The sequence below is a fragment of the Muntiacus reevesi genome, chromosome 5, assembly GCF_963930625.1.
Source record: "Muntiacus reevesi chromosome 5, mMunRee1.1, whole genome shotgun sequence".
NCBI classification, from domain to species: domain Eukaryota; kingdom Metazoa; phylum Chordata; class Mammalia; order Artiodactyla; family Cervidae; genus Muntiacus; species Muntiacus reevesi.
The window spans coordinates 59,942,646-59,968,447 of record NC_089253.1 but is presented as its reverse complement, the minus strand read 5'-3'; the positions used below and the strand labels follow the sequence as shown (position 1 = coordinate 59,968,447).

Sequence of the window (25,802 nt, the reverse complement as noted above, 5' to 3'; positions counted from 1 at the left end):
CTAGAAATAACCTTCTAAGACTGAATCAGGAAGAAACAGAAAAGCTGAATAGACTGATTACTAGTTATATAATTGAATGAGTAGGGTTTCCCTGGTGGCTCAGTGGTAAAGAATATACTGCCAACTCAGGAGACGTGGGTTTGATACCTGGGTTGGGAAATCCCCTAGAGAAGGAACTGGCAACCCATTCTAATTTTCTTGCCTGAAAAATCCCATGGACAGAAGATCCTGGCAGGCTACATGGGGTTGCAACAGTCAGACATGACTTAAAGACTAAACAACAAACAGTAACAACAGTTGAATCAGTAATCTAAAAAAAAAAAATCCCAACAAACAAAATCCAATACCAGATTACTTCACAGGGGAATTTTACCAAACATTTAAAGAACAGCTAATATTAATACTTATATTTCTCAAACTATTCTAAAAAAAATTAAGAGGAGGGAACACTTCCAAACTCATTCTGAGTATGGCATTACCCTGATACAAAAATCAGAGACACTTCAGATAAAGAAAATTATAGGCCAATATCCCTGGTGAACACACATGCAGAAACTCTCAATAAAATATTAGCAAACTGAATTCAACAATACATTAAAAGGATCATACATCATGATCAAGTGGGATTTATTCTAGGGATATAAAGATGGTTCAATATACACAAATCAATCAGTGTGATAACTGCATCAACAAAACAAAGAAGGGAAATCACATGATCATCTCAATAGAGGCAGAAAAACTATTTGACAAAATTCAATATCCACTCATGATTAAAAACTCTTTAACAAACTTTATATAGACGGAACATATCTCAACACAGTAAGGGCCAAGCCTACTGCTAACATCATACTCAATGGTGAAAAGCTAAAAAGCTTTTCCTCTAAGATCAGGAATAAGATAAGGATGCCTACTTTCACCACTTTTATTCAACACAGTATTAGAAGTCCTAGCCACAGCAATCACACAATAAAAAGAAATAAAAGGCATCCAAATAGGAAAGGAAGAAGCAAAACTCACTATTTGCAGATGACATGAAATTAAATACAAAATACCCTAAAAACTCTATCAGAAAACTATTAGAGCTATTAATAGCTAATAAAAGCTACTGCATTTCTATACACTAATAATGAACTATCAGAAAGACAAACCAAGAAAACAATTCCATGTACAATTACTTCAAAAAGAATAAAATATCTAGGAATAAAGTTAACAAATATAGTTAACCACATCTACAGGGTGAAAACACACTAAATAACTGAATTTATCAGCAGAAACCATGGAGACCAGAAGGGAGAGGCATAACATTTCTCAAGTGCTGGAAGAAAAGACTATGAACTGGAGATAAAGTAAACTTCAAAGAAAATTACTAGAGAGGGACAGCATTGTGTAATGGTAAAAATGCCAATCCACCAAAATGAAATAGTGATCATAAGTGTTTATGCACTAAACAACAGACCTGCAAAAATATATAAAGCTTTAAAAACTGATAAAACTAAAATTAGGAACAGGCAAATTCAAAACTGTCTCTATTTGCAAATGACCTGATTATCTATGTAGGAAATGCCAAGGAATTCACAAAAAACTTCTAAAGCTGGTGGGTGAGTTCAGCAAGGTTGAAGGATATGAGACAAAGAAAGAAAAAAATTAAACTTTATTTCTATACACTAACAATGATCACATGGAAATCAATTAAAATACAGTATCATTCATTATCAGTCAAAAGAACATGATCTACTTGGGGTATAAATCTGAAAAAATATGTATGGAATTAGTATGCTAAAAACCACAAAATGCTGATGAAAGAAATTAAACAAAATTCAAGTAAATGGAAGGTCATACCAGGCTCATGGATTGGAAGAATCAGCTGAGTTAAAAAAAATACCAATTCTCCTAAAACTGATGTTTGACACAATTCCTGTCAATATCCCAACAAGAACTTTTGTAGATATAAAATTACACTATAATTTACATGGAGGGCAGAATAACTATAACAGCTAAAACAACTTTAAAGAAAAAGAATAAAGTTGGAGGCATCAGCCTATTGCATTTCAAGACTTATAATAAAGCTACAGCAATCAAGACTGTGAGGTACTTGCAGAGAAGAGAAAAACAGATCAATGGAACAGAAGAGTGAACCAAGAAACAGACCCACACAAATGTGCCCAACTGGATTTTTTTTTACAAGGGGTGCAGGAGCAGTTCAGTATAGACTTTTTTAACAAATAGTGTTAAACCAATTGAAAATACAAAGCAAAAAAATGAACCTTGACCTAACTTCACATCACACAAAAATTAACTCAAAATACATCACAGACTTGTACATAAAATGATATCCTATAAACCCTTCAGGAGAAAAAGGGGAAAATTTTTGGGACCTAGGTCTAGGCAAAGATTTCTTAGATTGGACAACAAAAATACAAATTCATAGTGGGAAAAATTGACAAACTGGACTTGACTGGAATGGAGCGCTTTTGCTCTGTGAAAAACCACAGTGGCAGGATGAGTGGATGGGACTGGGAGAGACTGTTTTCAGTCAAGTGTCTGAGGAAGGACTGGTGATATCAAGAGTATATAAAGAATCTCAAGGCTCAACAATCAGAAAACAATTCAATTACAAAATAAACAAAAGGCATGATTTGCAACATTAGTCATTAGGGAAACTCAGATTAAAACCACAATGAAATATCACTATCCACCTATTAAAATGGCTAAGATAAAAAATTTTGACAAAACCAAATCCTAGCTAGCATGTGGAGAAACTGGATCACTGATACTATACTGCAGGTGGAAATGTAAAATAAAATAGTACAGCCACTCTGGAAGAGTTTGTCAATTTCTTTTAAAAAATTAAACATGCATTTACCATACAGCTAGGTATTATCTCAGAGAAACAAAAATTTATGTTCACATAAAAATATGTACACAAATGTTTACTGCAGCTTTACTCATAATAGCAAAAACCAGAGGATAAACCAGATGTCCTTCAATAGGTGAATGGACATAAAAAAAAAAACAATAATAGACTACCCATACCATGGACTACTACTCATCTATAGAAAAGAAGGTACTATTGATAATACTAAACATCCTGGATGAATCTCCAAAGAATTACACTGGGTGAAAAGTCAATCCAAAAAGGTCACATATTTTATGATCCCATTTATGTAACACTCTTAAAATGACAACAATTATAGAACTACAGATTAAGGATGTGGAGTGGAAGGGGGGGTTTAGTGGTTGCAGCTACAAAAGGGCATCATGAAGAACCGCTGCGGTGATGGAATTATCCTGCATCTTGACTATATCAGCATCAGTATCTGGCTGCAACACTGTACCACAGTTTTACAAGATGTTCCTCCCAAAGGGTATAGGGTACACAGGATCTCTCTGAATTATTTTTATAACGTGAATCTATAATTATCTCAACATAAAAATTAATTTAATAAAAAAGTTTATTGTCCTAAAACAATAAACTTCACAAAATAACTGTAAAAAGTATCTACCTAAACAGAGATGTGCACGTTTAGCTCCTACAAAGACAAGATAACTTATTATTATGTAGAATTTAGAGATTTTTCTGTATGATTTCCTGAACATATTAATCCAATCCAAAGAAAAAGTTCAGTAAGTACTGCTAAAACAATTTTTAAAAAAGGCGTAAAGAAATATTTAAAATGAGAACATTCGTTAGGCCAAAAAAGATAAGCTGAGCATTTACTTCTGTATCCTTTTTTCTATGACTGGCCTCACTGCGCTGATCCAGTCATCTTGATTGCATGCACCTAGGAAGAAATGAAGCATTTATATCAGATTCGACATCAGTATTATTTCAAAAGTTTATTCAAAGCATCTTTTTATTAATATTTTGGCAAATTCAGTATAGTGAAAAAACTTTTTAGCATAACTATGTTAAGCTTCAACTCTTACTTTCTCAGTAATGATTAGGAGGAAATGATAAGTTATCATAATCTGCACTGTCACATTATTGTGTCACTTGCGGTGCTAGACAAATGTTTGAGAAAGCAATGAATTAGGGAATTATTTCATTAAAACTCTTGTCTCTGTGAGATAAGGATGACTGCCTTTCATTTTACAGATGATGAAACTCAGGGCTAAGAAAAGCCTGCTCACATGTTAGTGACAAAGTAAGGACTGAATCCTTATCTGACTCCCCACCATCACAACTATAGAAAAAAAAATCCTGAAATCCACACACAATGCAAAACTGATTTTACCCAGTTGTTTTAATCCTCCCTTTTAACCTATATTTTAGCATAGCCACCAGCTGTGTAGTAAAACTGGCCATTCTGTTTTATAGTTTACGTCCTTCATAGCTGATGGATCCAATGAATAGAGAATGGCTGACCAGACAGATGCCAAGAGAAAAACTGCAGAGATCAGATCAACTCCCAAACCAGAGAAAATCAACTTCTACATAATTAAAAGAACATTCTATTAATTTTCTTTAGGAAACATAGAAAAATAAATATTTTTAAACGTGTAAATCTGCATTAGATGAACTATTGGTTCCAGACATGGGTGTGGGCAATAAGAATAAGCAAAATAAAACTGCAAATTTTTTTTTAATTTGAAAGTATAAAGTTTTGTGAACAGCAAATAACATTAGATTCCATAAAAACAGGTTTCACTGGACTTAAACCTAACTTTAAAAAAAGAAAAAAAAACTTAATGAGGTGAAATATGGAGTTAAACTTCTTTGGTGGGCCTGTTAGTTCATTACTAAATCAGAACCACCTCAGCCTCACTCAATAACCATTTATCATGAGCTCAAGGCTGGAGCTGGGGTGGGATCAGGACAAATTCACCCTTTGGCACAAAGGACAGCACATTACTACACCATTTAAACAGAAGCTTTGAAGAAAAACATTTCTATAGACTATTGAACACTGAATTACAGAGATTCTGAAAGATCTAAATCCAAGGGAAAATATTTTAACACAGATGACAGGGATGGGACAGTATTTCTTATCAATGACAACTTAGGTTCACTAAAAGAAGTAGTTTTTAAAAGTTAACTGAAAAATAAAAAATAAATTATGTAATCTAGGGACTAAAAACACTTTTCTCATAGGAAAAGATTAAAGGCCCCAATGAAACCACAGTAGTTAACATGTCCTCCCTGCCTGTTACTTGGTTTCATAAAGGACTGAAGAGCTTAAGGACTTCACACCTTGGTCACCTCCCCTTTCAAAACCTATGCAGCACTGGGACTGAAACAAAGGTGAACATCCAATCTTTTTTTCTTCGTCAAAATTGAAATGCCAGGAATAGGAACCACGTTACCTAAGTCAATCGGTCCTTCTCTTAATCCATCTAATTCATACAGCCTTCCATTAACAGGAACGTAACTGACAAAGTGAAAAGCATCTTCTTCTTTTGCTGCTGTCTTAGCATCAAATTCAAACATCTGCTGTCTACAGGGAAGAGAAAAACGGTGAAAAACAAACCAGCAAAGATAAACCTGCAAATATTATATTTATTTAATATAAAGTATCTTTACCTGGCGAAACTGTTGTGCACTTGTCGGATCACATCTGAATTACTCAGCGCCAAACCTTTCATCTGAAATAAGTTTTAAAAGTAGCCTATTAAAATAAGAACCACCACAAACAGGGTATTTTAGGAATAATAAGGTTGTACTCACAGCTGCATCAAAACTTTGTGAAAATTCTTTAAACTCTGATAATGTCTCTCCTAAATGGACATCTTGATGGGTACAGTTCAATAACACACTTACTATGGCTTGAGTAGCACAAGCATTATTAATTACCTATAAAATATAAAAGGAAATATATTATCAATGTGTTTAAAAAAAACCCAGCTTTCAACTGGTGACACTGACCTCTAAAATATGAAAAAAATAACAGCTTCCAAATTTTATTTAATATAGTATTAGCATAAACATAACAAACATGATTAATTTCCACTTTTAATCTATTTTCAGGAATTTTCTGCAATTCTGGAGCTGAATCAAATAAATTAAATGAACTCATAATATCAGTGAAGACTAATCTAGTTAGAATAACAAAACCAATCTTTCCTGGTCTAAAATATACCTGATAAGACCAAAAGAGCCTCTCCTTCCCTCCTATTCACTTCCTCCTAATAAGCCTGTTTCTACCTACAAACATTCAATCCAAATTTCAGAATCCAATGCAAACTCTAACTTACCTGTGTAATTGTTAGAAAAATTATGCTACAATCTATATTAGTTTCTTCCCTCATTTGAATTCCTAAAATCGACAGCATATATGACAGTATACTGTCCACATATTTTTCAATATAATCGTTACAGCTGTGACCTCTAGCTATTAACTGTTGATTTAACCAATTGTGAGGACCTTACATTCTAGTGAAAGAAGAAAACATTTAGATAGCACTTATGTGCCAAGTCCTTTTCTAGGCTTCTTTTAATCCTATCAGTCAAAAGCTCAAGGAGGAGGAGTAATATTAATATCCTCATTTTACACATTTGTGGAAGCTGAGGAACAAAGAGGTTAAGTAACTTGCCCAGAGGGCACAGAGCTAAGAGGCAAGTGATCTGATGTGAGAAATTGGCTGTACTTGGCCAACAATAGAGGCTGGCTCCATACACACTTGTGGTCTCTCCAACAAGATTATAACCTACTTAGGACAAGGGCTTCTGCCACACTCCCTACAGCACCTACTCAGGGTTGAGATTACAGAGCTGGGAAGCACCTCAGACCATCATTGCAAACATCAGCTAGATTCACTGTAAAGTTAAATTTGATAAATTATTTTTAAAAACATAATTTATTCCTACTGCTATATTTCATTACTACACTGTAATTAAAACCCATTTTCTAAAAACGTTAATTCATTTATGATCTTAAAATTTGGTAAATTATTTCTATCCTGCCTGATTTCAAAATAAAATCCTTCAATCATCTTCCTTCATTAACTCTTACACTCCTACACTTTTTTGTGGTCAGAGACTTTTGAAATCTTATAAATATCCATGAGTTCTTACACTTTTGACTGCAATATGTTCAAGAAATTCCTTGACGAGCCTGCTTTTTCCATTAGAGAACACTCTCTTACTCCCAACTCTCAAACAGTAATACTACCACACTCTTGAAATTCCCCTTATTACAGTATTTTGTCCTCAAATCTATCTTATGGTTGACAATAGAGAAAAGTAACAGTAGATCTAGAATCCAATTAACATCGCCGCTGACTTCTTTTAATATGTATCTGATCTGAATCACAGTTCTTTAGTAAATTTGGATGAAAATTTGTAATGATTAAAGGAGACATCATAAAGGTCATTAACTAAATCAAGACTTTGGGCTCTCTTATCTTGGGCCAAAATTATCTGGGGATGGGTTGGTAGGAGTGAAATCAACAGAAGCTAACATTTATACCCATTCACACATTCTTTCAAAATGATGACACATTAAAGATATACTCTACACCCAATGTTATGCTAGATACTGAGGCTACAGCAGAAAATGCTAACAAACACTCCTATGATCTAAGAACTTCAAATCTGTAATCTACCACTTCAGAAATTTTTTTTAAAGGATTAGTAAAGAACTCTATGCAAAATCATCAAACTGTATACATTAAATATGCAGGTTTTCTGTATATCAGTTATATTTCAATAAAGTTGGGTTTAAAAAAAAAGAGAAAATCATGTGGTTACTGATACTCCTCTTCTGGAGTTAATAAGGACTTAAAGTGCCCATGACTTACTACAGTCTGTTCTGTGTTTGTGTGAGGAACAGTCATTGTGTGTGCACGGGTGTGAGTACACCTCCTCAGGTTTTTAAATGAGTATAGTGCCACCAAGTGGTAAGGCTCTAAACAGCACATTAGTCTCACTCTTGGGGGAGCTCTTCCAAGACTCCCAGGGGATGCCTCAAACATGCACAGTGCCAACCCCGAAAAATAAAACGTTCTTTCCTATGCTAATGGGCTGGTAGCTCCCACGGTGGGCAGAGGGATGCGCCACCCCCCATGTGGGGTGGAGGACAGCATGAGACCGTCACACTGTCCAGAACAGCACACAGTTTAAAACTTATAGTTTACTTCTGAAATTTTCCATTTACTATTGCCAGCTAGAGCCGACCGAAACCACGGAAAGTAAAACAGCAGATATGGGGGGAATACTGCACAGAGATAGCAAAAAATTCTTTTTCAGACACTAAAAAGTGCACAGCCATTCAGTTGTTCAAATATTTACTGAAACACCCACTGCAGGCCAGACACTGTGATAAACACTGAACACACAGTGAACATAAGAGATGTGGTCCTTGTCCTCATGAAACATGTAAAAATCACCTTATATACATCCTTTTGGAAGAACTTTAACTTATTTCACAAAATAATTTCTGCAGTATAAATTATGTATACAGTCCCCAACTGCTTAAATCTTTACATAGTCCTTAGTGTTCTACTAAAAGCATTCTGACTTATAACACACTTAAACAAAGCAGTAGAGTTTAACAACAGAAGGAAGGCTAGACCAGGAGGTCACTAAGAATGGTTGCCCCAGAACCTGAGGAATTTGGTCTGAATACCTTGAAGAGGCCATATATTCTCTAGTTCATCTGAGCTCTTTCACTCTTTACCTCTTACACAAAATCCAATTCACACATTCATGCCGCCAATCTGATCCTGCAGCTACCTGACTTCAGAACACACAGGCTAAAGAACAACTTCTTATCCTGGTGTACAGAAATGAACATGGCAGATGCCTAGAGAAATACATCTAAAACTGCTTGAAGTACTGCATTATAAATTATAGTCAATCTTCACTGAGTCATAGCTACAGGATAAATTAATAATTTTTTAATATTTATTAATAGACTTTATTTTCTTGGGCTCCAAAATTACTGATGGTAACTGCAGCCATGAAATTAAATGACGCTTTGTTCCTTGGAAGAAAAGCTATGACGAACCTAGACAGTGAATTAAAAAGCAGAGATAGGACTTCCAGTTCAAGATGGTATAGAAGAACGTGCACTCATTTCCTGCGAGAGCACCAAAATCACAACTAGCTGCTGAGCAGCCATCGACAGGATGACACTGGGATCTACCAAAAAGACACCCCACATCCAAAGACAAAGAAGAAGTGGCAGAAAGACAGTAGACGGGCACAATCATGATAAAATCAAATCCCATTCCAGAAAAGTGGGTGACCCACAAAATAATATCAAAGAAGTCCTCCCACTGTTGTGAAGGTTCTGAACCCCATGTCAGGCTTCCCAGCCTAAGAATCCGACAAAGGGACTGGGAATCCCCAGAGAATCTGACCTTGAAGGCCAGCAGGATTCGATTACAAGATTTTCACAGGCCAGGGGAAACAGAGACTCCAGTCTTGGAGGGTACAAACAAAACCCTGTGTGCACCAAGACTCAGAAGAAAGGAGCAGTGACTCCATGGGATACTGAACCAAAACTACCTGCTAGTGTTGAAGGGTCTCCTGTGGAGGTGTGGGTTGGCTGGGGCTCACCACAGGGATGGGGGTACTGGCAGCAGCAGTCTTCCTAGACTGCTTCCTAGGTCCCCTTTGGCATAAACCCTCTTGGAGGTCGCCATTAACCAGACCACAGAGCCCGAAGACCAGAGGGCTGGGTCGCCTCAGGCCAAAAAAACTACCAGGGAGGGAATGCACTTGGATTAAAGCTTACTGAGCAAGGCCCTGCCCACCAGAGCAAGAGCCAGTTTTTCCCACCACCAGTCCCTCCCATAAAGAAGCTTACACAATCCTCTTAGCCTCCTCCATCAGAGGGCAGACAGAAGAGAGAAGAACCACAATCCCACAGTAACTAAAACAAAAGCCACATTACAGAAAGTTAATCTGCATGAAAAAGCAGAAAGTTATGTCCTAGTTGAAGGGACAAGATAAAACTCCAGAAAAACAACTAAGAGGAGACAGGCAACATTCCAGAAAAAGAATTCAGAATAATTATAGTGAAGATGATACAGGATCTCGGAAAAATAATGGAGGCAAAGATTGAGAAGATTCAAGAAATGTTTACCAAAGACCTAGAAGAACTAAAGAACAAACCAAAAGAGATGAATAATACACTGGAAGGAATCAAAAGCAGAATAACTGAGGCAGAAGAACAGATAAATGACCGGAAGGACAGAATGGTGGAAATCACTGCCGCAAAACAGAATACAGAAACAAAGAATGAAAATAAATGAAGACAGACTAAGAGACCTCTGGGACAACACTAGACGCACTAATGTTTGCATTATAGGGGTCCGAGAAGGAGAAGAGAGAGAGAAAGGACATGAGAAAATATGTGAAGAGATGATAGTTGAAAACTTACTTCCCTAACATGGAAAAGAAAATAGTCAACCAAGTCCAGGAAGCACAGAGAATCTCAGGCAGGGTAAGCTCAAGAAGGAATACACGGAGACATACAGTAATGAAAATGATAAAAATTAAAGACAGAGACAAAATATTAAAAGCAACAAGGGAAAAATGACAAATAATCTACAAGGGGAACTCCCATCAGGCCATCAGCTGATTTCTCAGTAGAAACTCTACAAGCCAGAAGGGAATGGCATGATATATTTAAAGTAATGAAAAGGAAGAACCTACAACCAAGAATACTCTACCCAGCAAGACTCTTCTTCAGATTTGATGGAGAAATCAAAAGCTTTCCAGACAAGCAAAAGTTAAGAGAATTCAGCAACACCAAACCAGCATCACAACATTACAACAAATGCTAAAGGAACTTCTCTAGATAGGAAAACAAGAGAAGGAAAAGACCTACCTATAGAAAATAAGCCCCAAACAATTAAGAAAACAGCAACAGGATCATACATATTGATGATTATCTTAAACGTAAATGGATTAAATGCACCAATCAAAAGACACAGACTGGCTGAGGAGATGAAAACATGTGCATGTATGTACTTCCACTTACCACATCACTCTGCTTGATCCCCCAAATTGTATGTAACTATTTTATATTGTTAGGTTAATCATGTTCCCATTATGGCTTGCAATTGCAATTATCTTTTATTTTTTATCTAGCTATTGATCATGAAAACTGATAAACATCTTTTACTACTGTGATTATGCAACTATTACTTAAAACCATTGTATCATGATTTGTCAACAGAAAAATAATAGAACTCTATATCACCAAAGCTACCATTTAATAGAAAAACCTGTAATCACACTTTTTAAAATCCAGATGCATGTCAGAGTTATCTTGGAATTTTTTGAAAAATACAGCTGCCTAGGTATTACTTTTTTTCACCAGAGCCCCAGATGTTTCTAATGAGCAGTCATGTTTCAAAACTACTGAACTACATAAGGATCTTTCACTTTTATCTAGTTTGTTTCACTTTTTCTATTTCAAATTCAGTGTTTCCATTCATTTAGTTTATGTTTTCCAATTTCTCGATCTTTTTTCTTTTTGTGTTCTTTCTCAAGACTTTAAAGCACAGTGGAAAAGTTTTTGTATATATATACATAGGTAATAAGTATAATACATATATTTTAGAAAACTTACAAATTTTTGCCTAACTAAAATATTTATGACATTTTGATTCCACTTAATTGACAGTATGAATAGAATGCTAGATTTCTAATTTTAAATAAGTAGATATGCAGCAAGCAACAAAGGTTTACTATATAGCATAGGGAACTATTGCCAATATTTTGTAATAACCTATAATGGAAAATACTTTCAAAAATAATATACATGTATATGTATAACTGAATCACACACAAAAAAGGAGTCTACTCTTTGAAATTTAGTAACGTTTATCTTTATGCCAATTTTTCTAAATGTCCTATGGAAATTTAATAACAATGTATGAGATATATGAGATACAAAATTTTAAATATATTTGCGTAGGGTATAAGATTAATATAAATTAAGCAAAAAAACTATTATATTTAAATTATTAATGTCATCATTCAAGATGCTCCTATTCTTATTTTTTCTGCACTGGATAAAATATTCTCAGAGAAATGTTAACATGTCTCACTATGATTATATACATTTTTCTCTTCCCTTATATTTTTTCTGATTTTTGCTCTATGTATCTTTTTTCTTTGTTGTCAACTGTCTAATGGTTCATGATTTCTATCTTCTTTGTAAACTGTACTTTTAGCATTAAAAATATTCATCTTTGTTTCATTTAAAAATAAATAAAAAAATTTTTTAAAAGCAGAGACATCACTTTGCCAACAAAGGTCTATACAGTCAAAGCTATGGTTTTTCCATTAGTCATGTACAGGTGTGAGAACTGGATCATAACGAAGACTGAGCACAGAAGAACTGATGCTTTCAAACTGTGGTGTTGGAGAAGACTCTTGAGAGTCCCCTGGACACCAAGCAGATCAAACCAATCCATCGTAGAGGAAATCAACCCTGAATATTCATTGAAGGACTGACGCTGAGGCTGAAGCTCCGATACTTTGGCCACCTGATGTGAAGAGCTGACTCACTGGAAAAGACCCTGATGCTGGGAAAGGTTGAGGGTAGGAGAAGGGGATGACAGATGAGATGGTTGGATGGCATCACCAACTCAATGGACATGAGTTTCAGCAAACTCCAGGAGACAGTGAAGGACAGGTAGGCCTGGCTGCAGTCCATGGGGTTGCAAAGAGTTTGATATGACTTAGTGGCTGAACAAAAAAGTAGCCAAGAGAAAAAAAGACTGAGGATGAAACTAGGTTCCTAAAGGGGAGGCAATTATATAAGATAAATGTCCTGCTTATTCAGAATTTAGAAATATAAAACATGAAAAAAAGATGAATAGAAAACCAAAATAATAAATGATGAAATCATCTTGGACTGGAGTATCTAAGATTTCTCTATGAATGTGAAATTTTAAGAGAGTACAGAAAACATAGTAGAACATAGAGAACAGAGAAGGGAATTCATTCTAGGAAGAGAAAAGGGTACAAAAAGAAACAAATTAAGATGAGATGTTTGATACAATAAGTATATTGGTCTGCCTGTATTACTATGCTTTTAGTCAGAGTATGGGGTCATTAGTCATCTACTAAATCAGTACTGATAAGCAATTAGGAGCTTACCCTAGGAGAAAGATACTTTAAATAGGAAATAGCAGTAAAAATAGTGATTCAGAAAGGTTTGGTTTAATACAATTTACAGAAAGGATTGAAAATGGCTAAAACAAATAAGATCCACTGGGTTGCTACCCTAATGCTGCTGCTGCTAAGTCGCTTCAGTCATGTCCGACTCTGTGTGACCCCATGGACTGTAGCCCACCAGGCTCCTCTGTCCCTGGGATTCTCCAGGCAAGAATACTGGAGCGGGTTGCCATTTCCTTCTCCAATGCATGCACTCATGCTAAGTCGCTTCAGTTGTGTCTGACTCTGTGAGACCCTACGGACAGCAGCCCAGCAGGCTCCTCTGTCCACAGGATTCTCCAGGCAAGAACACTGGAGTGGGCTGCCATTACCTCTCCAACCCTAATGCTCGTGGTTGTTTAGTCACTAAGCCATATCTGACTCTTTTGTGACCCCATGGACTGTAGCCTGCCAACCTCCTCTGTTCATGGGATTTCCCAGACAAAAATACTGGAGTGGGTTGCCATTTTCTTCTCCAGGCAATCTTCCTGACCCAGAGATCAAACCCACGTCTCCAGCGTTGGCAGGCAGATTTTATACCACTGAGACACCAAGAAAGCCCCACCTTAATGCTAATATGAAATAATAAAGGGTGATAGGTTAAGGGAGCAAACAAAACCAGGATCACCCAAATGTGCAAGTCAGAACTCAATGTGACAGGTATACAACTAAGAACAAGATTAAAACAAAATAAGGGGATACCAATGACAACCATACAAAACAATTTTGTAAACTTAAACTAAAATGGAGAAATTAAAAAAAAAAAATCTTACCAGAACTATAACTAAGAACAAGATTAAAACAAAATAAGGGGATAGCAATAACAACCATACAAAACAATTTTGTAAACTTAAACTAAAATGGAGAAATTAAAAAAAAAAAACTCTTACCAGAACTAAGTCAAGAAAAAATAAGTAGCCCAAATAAGTCTTTTAAGTAGCATATGGATACAGTAGTTAAAAATACATTCACAAAGAAAATACCAGGCACAGATGGTTTCATAGGCCAATTCTACCAAAATCTGAAGAAACAGACCATTTAAATTTTATACAAATTCTTCAGGACAACTATAAAAAAGAAGAAATTTCAACCCAATTCATGAAACAAGCATAGCCCTAATACTAAAACTAGCCAAAGTCATTACAAGAAAGGAAAATTAAGGCCCATTTCATTCAAAAATATACATGTTAAAAAAAAATCTAAACAAATATTGAATTAAAGTCAACAGTGCATAAAAAAAGAATATATCAAAAAAAAAAAAAGAATATATCATGACCAACTGGGCTTATCTTAGATATGAAAGAATGATTTAATATTAGAAAAATTCATAAATGTAACTAATCATATTAACATATTAAGAAGGAAAATAAAAATGATCATCTTAATAGATGCAGAAAAGGATTTGAAAAAACTTAGTCTTTCCATAATAAGGACATTTACTGAATTATTAAAAGAATGTCCTTACCTGAAAAAGACTATTAAGAAAAAAAAATCTGAAATGGGAAACGGTAAAAGCATTCCCTCTAAAATCACAATGATTTTATTGGAGGTTTAAACCAATAAGATAGGAAAAATAAATTAGAGACACAGGGATTCAAAATAAGGAAATAAAACCGGTATTATTTGATATAGTAATTTAGATAGAAACACTTCTCTCAAACCAACAAATAACAGAGATAACAGAGTTTAGGAAGATGGCTAAATATAATATTAAGACATAAAAATTATCTTTTATACTAGCAGCAAACATCTAGAAAATGCAATTGAAGAAAAGATGATTTATAACAGAGATATCAAGGACTTAAAATAACTCTAACAAAAAATGTAAAAGACCTTTATCAAGAAAATTATGAACATATTAAAGATAATAAAAGCAAATCTAAAAGTAAATAAATAAAAGCAGGTCTAAATAGAGAAACATATGTTTGAGACTTAATATCATGAAGATATAAATTCTCCCTAACTTCACATATATATATTCAATGTTATTCGAGTCAAAATTCCAACAGAAGTTTTCATACAGTTTGATAAGATGACTAAAATTTATATGAAAAACACAGGGTCAAGAATAGGAAGGATATTTCTAAAAAAGAGCAGGTAGGGGAGACATGACCTATTAGATATAAGAACTTATAAAGAAGTGAAAAGAATTAAGTCAGGGTGCTATTGGCACAGAGACAGACAAAGTGATCAGTACAATTCAGGAAACACATACACACATATGGAACACATATACAACAGGGGTGGCATGTCAGATAAATAAGGAAATATAGATGTTCAAAAAAGGTGGATCCATGTGGGAAAAAGGTAAAATTGAAACCCTACCTCACATGATATACCAAAATCCAATACTGATGAATCATGGACATAGATATCAAAAATTAAAACTTAAAAAAATGTATAGGTAAATATCTTTCATAACTTCAGATAGATAGCAATTTATTAAACAAGATACAAAAAGCACTGGCTCTAAAATACAAATTTCCATCATCAAAAAACACCCATAAAAAGTAAAACAATAAAGTACCAACTTGGAGAAGCAATATCATGAATATATAAACAATGCCTATAAATCAAAAAGAAAAGTACATTAACCCTACAGAAAAGTTAACTTAAGACTTTCACAGAAAAAACACATATGCCACTAGGCATCAAGACCCTTTCAACACGATTAGTGACCAGGGATGTAAACCCAGACCACGAAGAAGTACTATTTTAGAATGAGCTGGCTGGCAAAAATCAAAGAGGCCTAACAATACCACATATTGGAGTACATGGCTACACAGTAACCTAGATATTGCTAGTACAGGTATAAACTCGAGCCTCTACTTCAGAAAGCACTTTGATATGTCCTCCTAAAATTTTACATTTACCTATCAGATGTAGTATGGTACTTCTGGTTACACACCAGGAGAAATTCACACATATACAATAGATGTACAAAAATAAGTAGAGCTGCACAGTTCAGAGTGATGCAAATGAAAACTAAAACACTAACTTATGAAGAGGAAACAATTATTTAAGCTCCCCAGGTGGCTCATTGGTAAAGTCTCCCTGCCAATGCAGGAGCCATGGGTTCCATCCCTGGATCAGGAAGATCCCCTGGAGGAGGAAATGGAAACCCACTCCAGTATTCTTCCCTGGGAAATCCCATGGACAGAGGAGCCTGGTGGGCTACAGTCCACGGGGTCACAAGAGTCGGACAGCACTCAGTGACTAAACAACAGCAAACAATTGCTTACTCTGCATGCATGTTCATGCAATCACTACTGTACACCATGCAAAATAAGCTGGATAAATCTTAATAATATATAATATTAATCCAAAAAAGTAAGTCCCCCATAACTATTAATAAATACACAGAACATGATACTTTTTATAAAGTTAAAATTTTATACACACATAGCCGTTTCAGGATTAGAAAAAATACAGAAAGTAGAAAGCAAGGAAATGAGATACAGAATTCAACATGCAGGTTACTCATATGAGGGAGGGAGGATGAAAGCTATGTGGGGGGATACAGGGAATGACAGATGACAGGTTTACTTGGGTAGGTTTACTAGGGTGAGTTATCTAAGGTGCTTACTGAGTGAGTAAGTGAAGTCGCTCAGTCGTGTCCGACTCTTTGCGACCCCGTGGACTGTAGCCCACCAGGCTCTGCCATCCATGGGATTCTCCAGGCAAGAATACTGGAGTGGGTTGTCATTTTCTTCTCCAGGGATCTTCCCAACCCAGGGATCGAACCCGGGTATCCCGCATTGCAGGCAGATGCTTTAACCTCGGAGCCACCAGGAAAGCCAATCAAATGAATAACTAAAGTAAAGGAGGGCAGGAATGTATGTCATCAATCAGGGATAATCAATACTTTCATTTTGTGTACTGGAAGGTCAATTTTTTAAAAAGGAAAAAAGAAAAGCACAAGCATCATCATTGACTGATAAGCTCTCTTCCTTAGTCATTCCCAATCGTTACACATTAAAGGTGCTAGTTGCTTTATCTCGAGTGTTATTCAAATCTGTTCACATCTATCCCTACTAGGAGTGTTACCCACTCTGGCATGAACTTCTACAGAAGTCTATTAACTGCTATGTCATCTCATATCCTATACCACTCCTTCTTCCTCAAACACATTCCCCACACTGGAGCCAAAGTGATCTCTTCTAAATGAAAATCTAATCACATCACTCTTCTTAAAACACCTCAGTAACCTTCTACTGCTCTTAGGATACAGACAAAGGGCTCAAGCATGATCTGCCTCTGTCGGCACCTTGGCAGGAATTGGACAGTCAGTCTCTAATATCCACCTTCTCCCTCTTCCAGAACCAAGGACTCACATATATCTGGGTCCACATTCACCTGGAATGAAGACAGCTCCCCACTCTCCTCTGCCACTAAGTACAGTCCTATGACTTAGTTCTAGCCAAAGAGAAGAAAGCAGGCGACACAGGAAAATTCTAGAAAACGTCTGTCAAAAAGGAGTGTGCTGTCCTCTCCTACTGTCGAGAATGTGGAGTTGAGACGAAACACCTGAGACTCCAACTATCATCTCAGACCAAGAAGTAACTCTGGAATAGAAAGCACAGAAACAAAGCAAAAAAGCCCGCCACCCTGCTGGCTTTGACAGTTTATGGGAAAACCTGTCTTTCTCATAAACCACTGTTTCTCTACAGTTGATCACACTAAACCCTGACTCACGCGCTGCGTGTCTCTCTCGCCACCCTGCCGCGTTCTCGCCAGGCCAGCTGCGCTGGCCTTCTTCCAGTGCACGCTACCAGCCCTACTCCCTTCTACCACCCGGCTGTAGTAACCGGGGATGATCCTCAGTTTCCTTCCCCCACTTAATACCTACTTAACCTTTAGATTTCAGCTGAATTGTCACTTACCCAGAGAAGCTTCCTCAGATCTCCCTGAAAGGTCAGCCCCATTTTCACGTGTGTAGTGAAGAATTTAGACTCGCCTAAGAGAGGCCTGGCCCTGGCCGTGGGCCCCCGGGGGGTGACCTCTGAGCTCCTGAAGAGCATGCCTGGTAAAGTGTCCGTGTTCACCTGGGGGTTGGGCAGCACGCAGACAGCCTCACAACGTGACTGGGGTGGGTTCTGGACCCACCGCTCAGGCTTCGTGGGGCTGGAGACCGAGGACCAATAAAGACTGGATGCCAGGCATCAGCTGAGACGGCCTGAACACTGCGCACTTTGTCACAATCACTGCCGGTGAAGTTGGCGCTGTCTGTGACTCCCCTGGGAGAAGACAGCCGGAAGCAGTGCACAGAGAACGCTCCTGGACTCTGACCCATGTGTCTCTTCACATGGCCGAGTTTAATGTGTCCTTTCACTGTAATAAAGCCATCGTGTGACTATAACAGTTTATTACATAGCTTATGGTGAAGTCTGTGTCTCTTTCTAACAAATTACAGAACCTGAGGATGGTCTTGGAGACTCCCCAAACTGGCAAGCGTCAGAAGGGAAGGTGGACTGAAGACCCAAAACTCTGCAGTCTGTCCAAAGTGAGCATAGTCTTAATAGATTATTTTCAAACTTCACAAGATGGTTTACTCCATGTAGCATTTATTTCCACTATAGCTTTTCATTTCACTGCTTAACCAATCTCCTCCACTAAACTCTGAACACCTTCGAGGGCAGGGATGCTGACTGTAGCTTGTCTCCAAGCACCTGTCACAGTGTCTGGCACATTGCAGACACGCAACCGATCTTCCCTGAAAGACTGAATAGGCAGAGTCACACACCCAATACCACCACAGCATGACCTTAACAATACATCAGACAGAACTCAGCCTCTCATTGGTGAAACAGTAACAAGACAACAATGTTTTGCAGAGAAGCATTATCAAAAAGGTAATTCCTGGATCCTTAAACACAAATTATAATTACCAGAAGACAATTTCTTTTCTCAATATTTTGTTAATCAATGACCCACACACTTGCATACTTTCAATTACAGCATATGATTAGCCTAAGACAGGCAGTAACATTCTCTAAATTGATACAGGAATAACAAAACTATATATTTAGTTAATCTATGTGACCTTATTACAAATAGATACAATTTTAATTTTTTTAATGTTTGAAAATATTCCTCAGAGTCCAGATTAGAAATCATTACTATAAGCTCATGAAGCCTAGAACCAAGGATTATATGTTAGGTAATATATACTATTAAAGTTCCCACACAGGCTCATAGGATACATATATCAAAGGAACTGATATTAATGTTGAATTACTGACCAGGAACTGCTGGCACAGTACAGAATAAAAAATATGACATAACTAGGAAATCACTAATCTGGAATATTAGTAAACATGGCAGTAACAGTGTAATACAAATAAAACATTAAATTATAGGAAGGTAGAAATGCAATACAGAACTAGAAAAATATCACAGGACTCCAGAAAGTATAAATTCATACTTTAGTAACATTATTTTTCTTTATAGAGGGTTTTCTTATACCTTAAAAAAAAACACCCAGGCCTCTATAAGTCAGACATCATTAGTGTTTTAGTGTTAGTGAATTCCAGTGCTCTTTAATTACAATATTCTTTCTACATTTATTGGATACTGACCATGTGCCAGGAACTATAGATGAAAACAAAACACCTGACTCCTGGGTTTACAATTTAGTATGGAAGAAATATAATTGAATAATAGACATACACAAAGAAAAACATCTTGAAAAATATAAATTGTTTTAAGTGGTTATCACTGCAGTAGGGATTATAAGGGTCTTTATTTTCTACATCATACAATCATTATGCTTACATTTTTGTATAATGGGTAAACAGTCTTATATACCTTTAAAAAATAACAAAAACGTTCCTAAAAATTAGAAAAATCACTTGAAGGATGAAATTATCTGTCCCCTATGTCTTCTGTACTATCTAGAATATCACACACTCTGATTATATTATTATAATTACTGTAGTACAATGGTACTTACACAAACACAAAATATTACAACTCATAAATGGACTATCTGCATCACATTAGAAGAATCTCAAAATGTTTATCCTTAACAAGTGAGATAAAAAATTACAGGACACTTATATTAAGAAGGACGACAGATGATGAGATGGTTGGATGGCATCATCGACTCGACGGACATGAGTTTGGGTAAACTCCGGGAGTTGGTGATGGACAGGGAGGCCTAGCGTGCTGCGGTTCATGGGATCATAGAGTCAGACACCACTGAGCGAATGAACTGACTGAACTGACTATACTAAGAATGCCTTTAAAAGAAGTGGTGGTGTGACATGGGATGGACTTCAAGGTAGCAGTGCCTGGGTTTGCAGCCAGCTCTGCCACTGACTTGGGCAAGTTCCTTAATCTCTCTGGGACTCAGTTTCCACATCTGTGAAATAACGAGGAAGTTGTAAAACCACATAGGGTTGTGAGGATCAATTACTACAAGTAAATTAATAAAAAATAAGATATATATAAGTACCTAATAAACCTTCAAAATGTTATCTAATATTGTTATATGCACTGAAATGGAACAAAATCAAATTTTAAGTGAAAAAAGAAGCAAAATATTCCCCACAACATTCCAACTTCAGTTAAAAAACTGATAATAAGAATGTGTCAACAGACGCATAGAGAATGTGGGAGGTAGTACAGAATGTGAAACCACAAACCTGGGCTTTAGACCTGGGTTTAAATTCTGGATCCACCATGTACTAGCTGTGGGACCTCAGCCAAGTAAGTTTTTCTAGGCCTCAATTTCTTCATCTGTGAAATGAGGATAACAACCTCACAGGGCTGCTGCAAGGATTAAATAAATAATATAGTCTAAAGCACAATATCTGGCACACAACAGGAATGGTAAATATTGGCTTCCATTGGTACCATTACCATGACAGTGATAACAAATCAAAGAGACACGCCCGTCTTACCCACCATTATACCCCTAGTATCTAAAGTAAAGTCCGGCACAAAGGAAGTGCTCAACAGCTATTTGATGATTAAATGAATGAGTCAAACTGTTGGGAGGGGTTAGTAGACACAGGTGTATATTCATTCATCATGACATTTCTGTAACTTAAGTACTTTAACTACACAATGATAAAATAATGTTTTTCTAATCCTTGAAGTACAGCAAGAAAATTCTAATTTCTCTAAAAACACTCAGTTCTTAAAAGCTGGGAGGAAAACAAAGAAGTAATAAAAGAAGAGCAAAAAGAAAAACAAGCTACTAACTGGAATAGGAAACGTTTGATTAAAAGGGCAGTAATGAGAATTAGCAGTTTTATTGTTTCCACCTTTCTAAAGGTTTAACAGTTTAATCTTCTGAGTCTTAGAAAGAAATGCTATTTTCAAACAAATGCAATCATCTTTAGCTCAGATTTTATATATTAATCAAGTCTCTTTCTCTTTTTTTTCAGCATTCTCTTTTCCAGCTGTTCCAAACAATGGACTCTAAAATATGTAGGCATCTAATAATGTTGCTTAAATGCTTATTGTATACATTACAACAGCAGTTCTCAAAATGGGATACATGGATCCCTGGTTTTCCCCTGCTCTCATATTGCCACTGCAGCATAATCACAATCGTGGGTAACACCACTGGTATTTTATTAAGATACCTAGGCAGTGGCACTGAATTCTTTCATTGACACATAGGCATAATTCTAAAAACTAACAAAACAAAAACCAGTTTTTACTGAAGAACGTCTTTGATAAAGAAGTAAAAATTATTTTTATTGCATTTTGACCTCAGAGTACAATTCTTTAATATTTGCTGAGTGAAACAGGAAGTACAAATAAAGCACTTCTACTGTAAACCAAAATATGCCAGCCAATTCCAGGAAAGGCACTCTTGTTACTGTTTGAACTGTCAGCTAAGTTTTCTCCAGGGACATCATTTTTACTCGAAAGGACATATGGCAGATAAATAGTTGTTCAAGCTATATCTGGCAGATATTCTCTTGAAATGTGTGAATTGAGTCTGTCACTTTAAGGAAAACACCTGATAATATTTGGTATCCTTGATAAAATTTGAACTTTCAAGTGAAAACTAGAATTTTCTAAGACTTAGATCCACCACTGTGAGTTTAAAAGTTTCATGATACTTAACAATTTTTCTGATGATACAGATGATGATATTAACAAATGTGACTTGTTATAAGGTGTATACTCATATATACTAACATTTACAAAATCAAAATCAGTCGGTAAATTTTCAAAATGACCAATGCACAATGTTATCAGATGCTACAAGGAGTAAGGATTTTAATAAAACGAAGTACAAAGTTTACTAATATGAGTTCAGATTTCGCATTGCAACCAATCTTTAGAAGAGGGACATTTTTGGAGTTTTGATATGATACCAAAGAATATCCATAATTTCCTGGAAAAAAATGAACATACTCCTCCCACCAACTATGTACATGTGTGAGACTAAATTTTCTTCATATATTTCAACTGAAAACAAGACAAAACAAAAATATTGCAACAGACTGAATAAAGCTGATAGGAGAAGCCAGCTGTGTGCTATTAACCCAGACATTAAAGAGGTTTACAGAAATGTAAAGCAATGCAGTCTTTTCACTCCTCTTTTGCTTTGGTAAATATACATATGTTTATTTAAAAAATGTTATCATTTACAGAATTTACTCTTTTAAATCAATTAATATTTTAAATGTCTCAGTTTAATACCTAAATGATAAATATTAATAAATAAAATTCAAATAAAGAAGAGCTTTTGGGATCTCAATAATTTTAAGAATGTAAAGGAATCCTAAAACCAAGAAACTTGAGAACTGCTACACTAAAGACACACAGGTGGAAAAGAATCCTGTTTATAAAAAGCGTTGCTCTTGAGACTTCAAAGTGTCCAAGGACCATACCTGCTTGGCAAAAAAGATTGTGTCCAGTCTGGAGTCCTGAACCACAGAGCCTGCTGGTTCTTCTCCTGGCTGCCACTTGAAAAGAAAAATCAACCCATGAACTGGCCTACAAAATAAAATACAAATTAGTGACACCAAACCCTGCTTCCTATATGTGCTATGCTTAGTCACTCAGTCATGTCCAACTCTTTGTGACCCCATGGACTGTAGCTTGCCAGGCTCCTCTGTCCATGGGATTCTCCAGGCAAGAATACTGGAGTGGGTTGCCATGCCCTTCTCCAGGGGATCTTCCCAACCCAGGGATCAAACCCAGGTCTCCCGCATTGTGGGAAGATTCTTTACTTCCTGTAAAACATTGTCAATATATTAAGTTATTTGTCATTTACTTAAGAAATACAGTGCAAATGAAGTAAATGTGGGAAAATTTTTTACGATTTCTATTGCTACTCATAGTTACTAGAATGCTGCCCAAGATAAGGCTAACAAAACTTAAAATTACATCAATTAAAATGGAATTATAATGAAAGGTATATTCTTAAATCTATGGATTATTCAGTTCTACCTTTCATCACCCTCACTTACAAACAGAATGAACATTGCAAAACTAGAAGTTGTTAGCCCTAGAGTGAATTCCAATATACAGGAACAAAATTCAAGTAGGATGCTTACAGATAAATCAGCTGATGGCATATATACTGCAAACTATGTAATTATTGGATGGATGCTGCATCTCACACATAATAAAGTTACCCACTTCCCTACAATGGTTGTTACCACTGAACAATTAAATCACCACGTGAGGAGTCTCTCCAGTTTTTCACCACTACCTTCCTTCCACACAACAAATTCTTTCCTATTCTGCAAAGACAGGTTAAGTGATACGCTTTTAATTAACCTTCCCTGATCATCCTCTTACTCCATCTAAAATGATTGTTCCTTTTGTGAGGAAGGAGAAAATGGGGGGGGGGGGGGCCGGGGTTTAAACTATTTCCTTACTAAAGATATTAAAAGCATATCCCTAGAGTCCCCATTCCAGGATTCTAAGAATGCTTCCCACATTGAAAACTCTTCTAGCCTTCCATCTGTAATACAGGGTTGGTGCCTGTGGACACAGAGGTTTCAGGGCTAGGGAGAGACTCAGACAAGTGACTCCAGTCAGAAGGACGGGGTAAGAGGAAGGTACTTTCGGGCATCAACATTTGGAATCTGAACTGACACCTCCCCAAGAGGCAATGTAATAATGTAGGGGAAAAAAGTTCTGAATTATTATCAATATATTGCGTTAGCCAAATACATTATCTATTAAATAGAGTTTTGTAGACTGACCTATTATTCATGTGTTTTGTGTTTGTGTTAAAATGTGTTCCACATTCTAACACTATTGATCTATAAAGTGAATGTTGTTAAAAAAAAATAAGTTGACCAATCAGTACTTTGTTGATATGAAATTATACAGACCTAGTTTTGAATCCCTTGTGAAATACTTATCTATGATCATCGGGTTCTTGGTTATAAAATAGGAATAATATCGACCTTTTTCTGTTTTTGAAAGTCGCCCAACCATGTCTGACTCTTTGCGACCCCATGGACTATACAGTCAGTGGAATTCTCTAGGCCAGAATACCGGAGTGGGTAGCCTTTCCCTTCTCCAAGGGGTCTTCCCAACCCAGGGATAGAACCCAGGTCTCCCGCATTGCAGAAGGATTCTTTACCAGCTGAGTCACAGGGGAAGCCCAAGAATACTGGAGTGAGTAGCCTATCCCTTCTCCAGGGGATCTTCCTGACCCAGGAATTGAACCGGGGTCTCCTGTATTGCAGGCGGATTCTTTACCAACTGAGCTATGAGGGAAGCCCCTTACACAGTTGAAAAAATAAAGGAGATAATGTGCTTAAGTTTGCTTAAGTATAGACATATTTTTAACGTAATTTAAAATATACTTACTTTAATTTTTCAAAATTCTCAGGTTCTAAACTCCATATTTCTTCTACTTGGGCACCTCGGCAACCTGAAATGAGGAGTTATTTCTTCAGGAGACAAAACTACGCATTTTCCCCTTCACCAGTAAATAAAATACCAATGGAAAGAAATGCACGTTTAGGGCAATACAACATGACAAATTAAAATGGTAAAAGTGATCAAGTTCACAGTCAAATCCTAGCCCTTTGTTTACTATTTTCTAATTATTTATAAAGGGAGCATATTACTTTGACAACTTTAAAAACCTCCCCCATTTATTTTCACTGAAGCACCCCCCATGACTGTCCCTTCTCAGGCTCTCTCTATCTCTGGCTCTTCTTCATTCACCCTCTTCACTCAGCTGCTAAGTTCCCACAGTTCTGCCTGTGGCCCTCTTTCTTCCTTACCGTCCACTTGATCCATAAGGTGGGAATACGTAACTACCACTTAACAGTGACTTTCAGATCACATATTCAGTTCTGATCCCTTTCCAAAATTTCAATACTATACATTCCAATACTATACAAATTAAAATTCTATACTATACAAATTAAAATTTTAATTTAATGTCAACTACATCAGAGTCCCCCAATGGTTCTCAACCATGATAATCCCCCTCTCCCTTGTGGAACATTTCAAAATGTCTGAAGACATTTTTACTGCCACTATTGTCACTTGGGGGGGCAGGTAGCATCTAGTACGTAGAAGCCAAAGATACTGAATATCCTATCTGCACAGGACAGTACCCAAAAACAAATAATTACTTGGCCCAAAGTGTCAAAACAAAATGAATTATCAAACCGAAAGTGTCTAATCCCAAAAAGGCAAGAGGACCAAGGTGAAGAATCCAGCTCTAGTAGTTCATATGGTG

At 36.4% G+C, this 25,802-nt stretch overlaps 1 protein-coding gene across 2 annotated transcripts in view; it reads right to left on the bottom strand.

The window, feature by feature from the left end:
• The window catches only part of UCHL5 (ubiquitin C-terminal hydrolase L5), a 45,158-nt gene that overhangs the window by 9,843 nt on the left and 9,513 nt on the right, over window positions 1-25,802 (bottom strand). For both annotated transcript variants that reach the window (XM_065938320.1, XM_065938321.1), the window contains exons 2-7: window positions 24,917-24,980; window positions 22,975-23,080; window positions 5,666-5,791; window positions 5,522-5,583; window positions 5,305-5,435; window positions 3,719-3,782 (exon numbers count right to left, since the gene is read on the bottom strand). In XM_065938320.1, coding sequence (XP_065794392.1) covers window positions 3,719-3,782; window positions 5,305-5,435; window positions 5,522-5,583; window positions 5,666-5,791; window positions 22,975-23,080; window positions 24,917-24,980 — 553 coding nt within the window. The remainder of the gene's footprint in view (window positions 1-3,718; window positions 3,783-5,304; window positions 5,436-5,521; window positions 5,584-5,665; window positions 5,792-22,974; window positions 23,081-24,916; window positions 24,981-25,802) is intronic.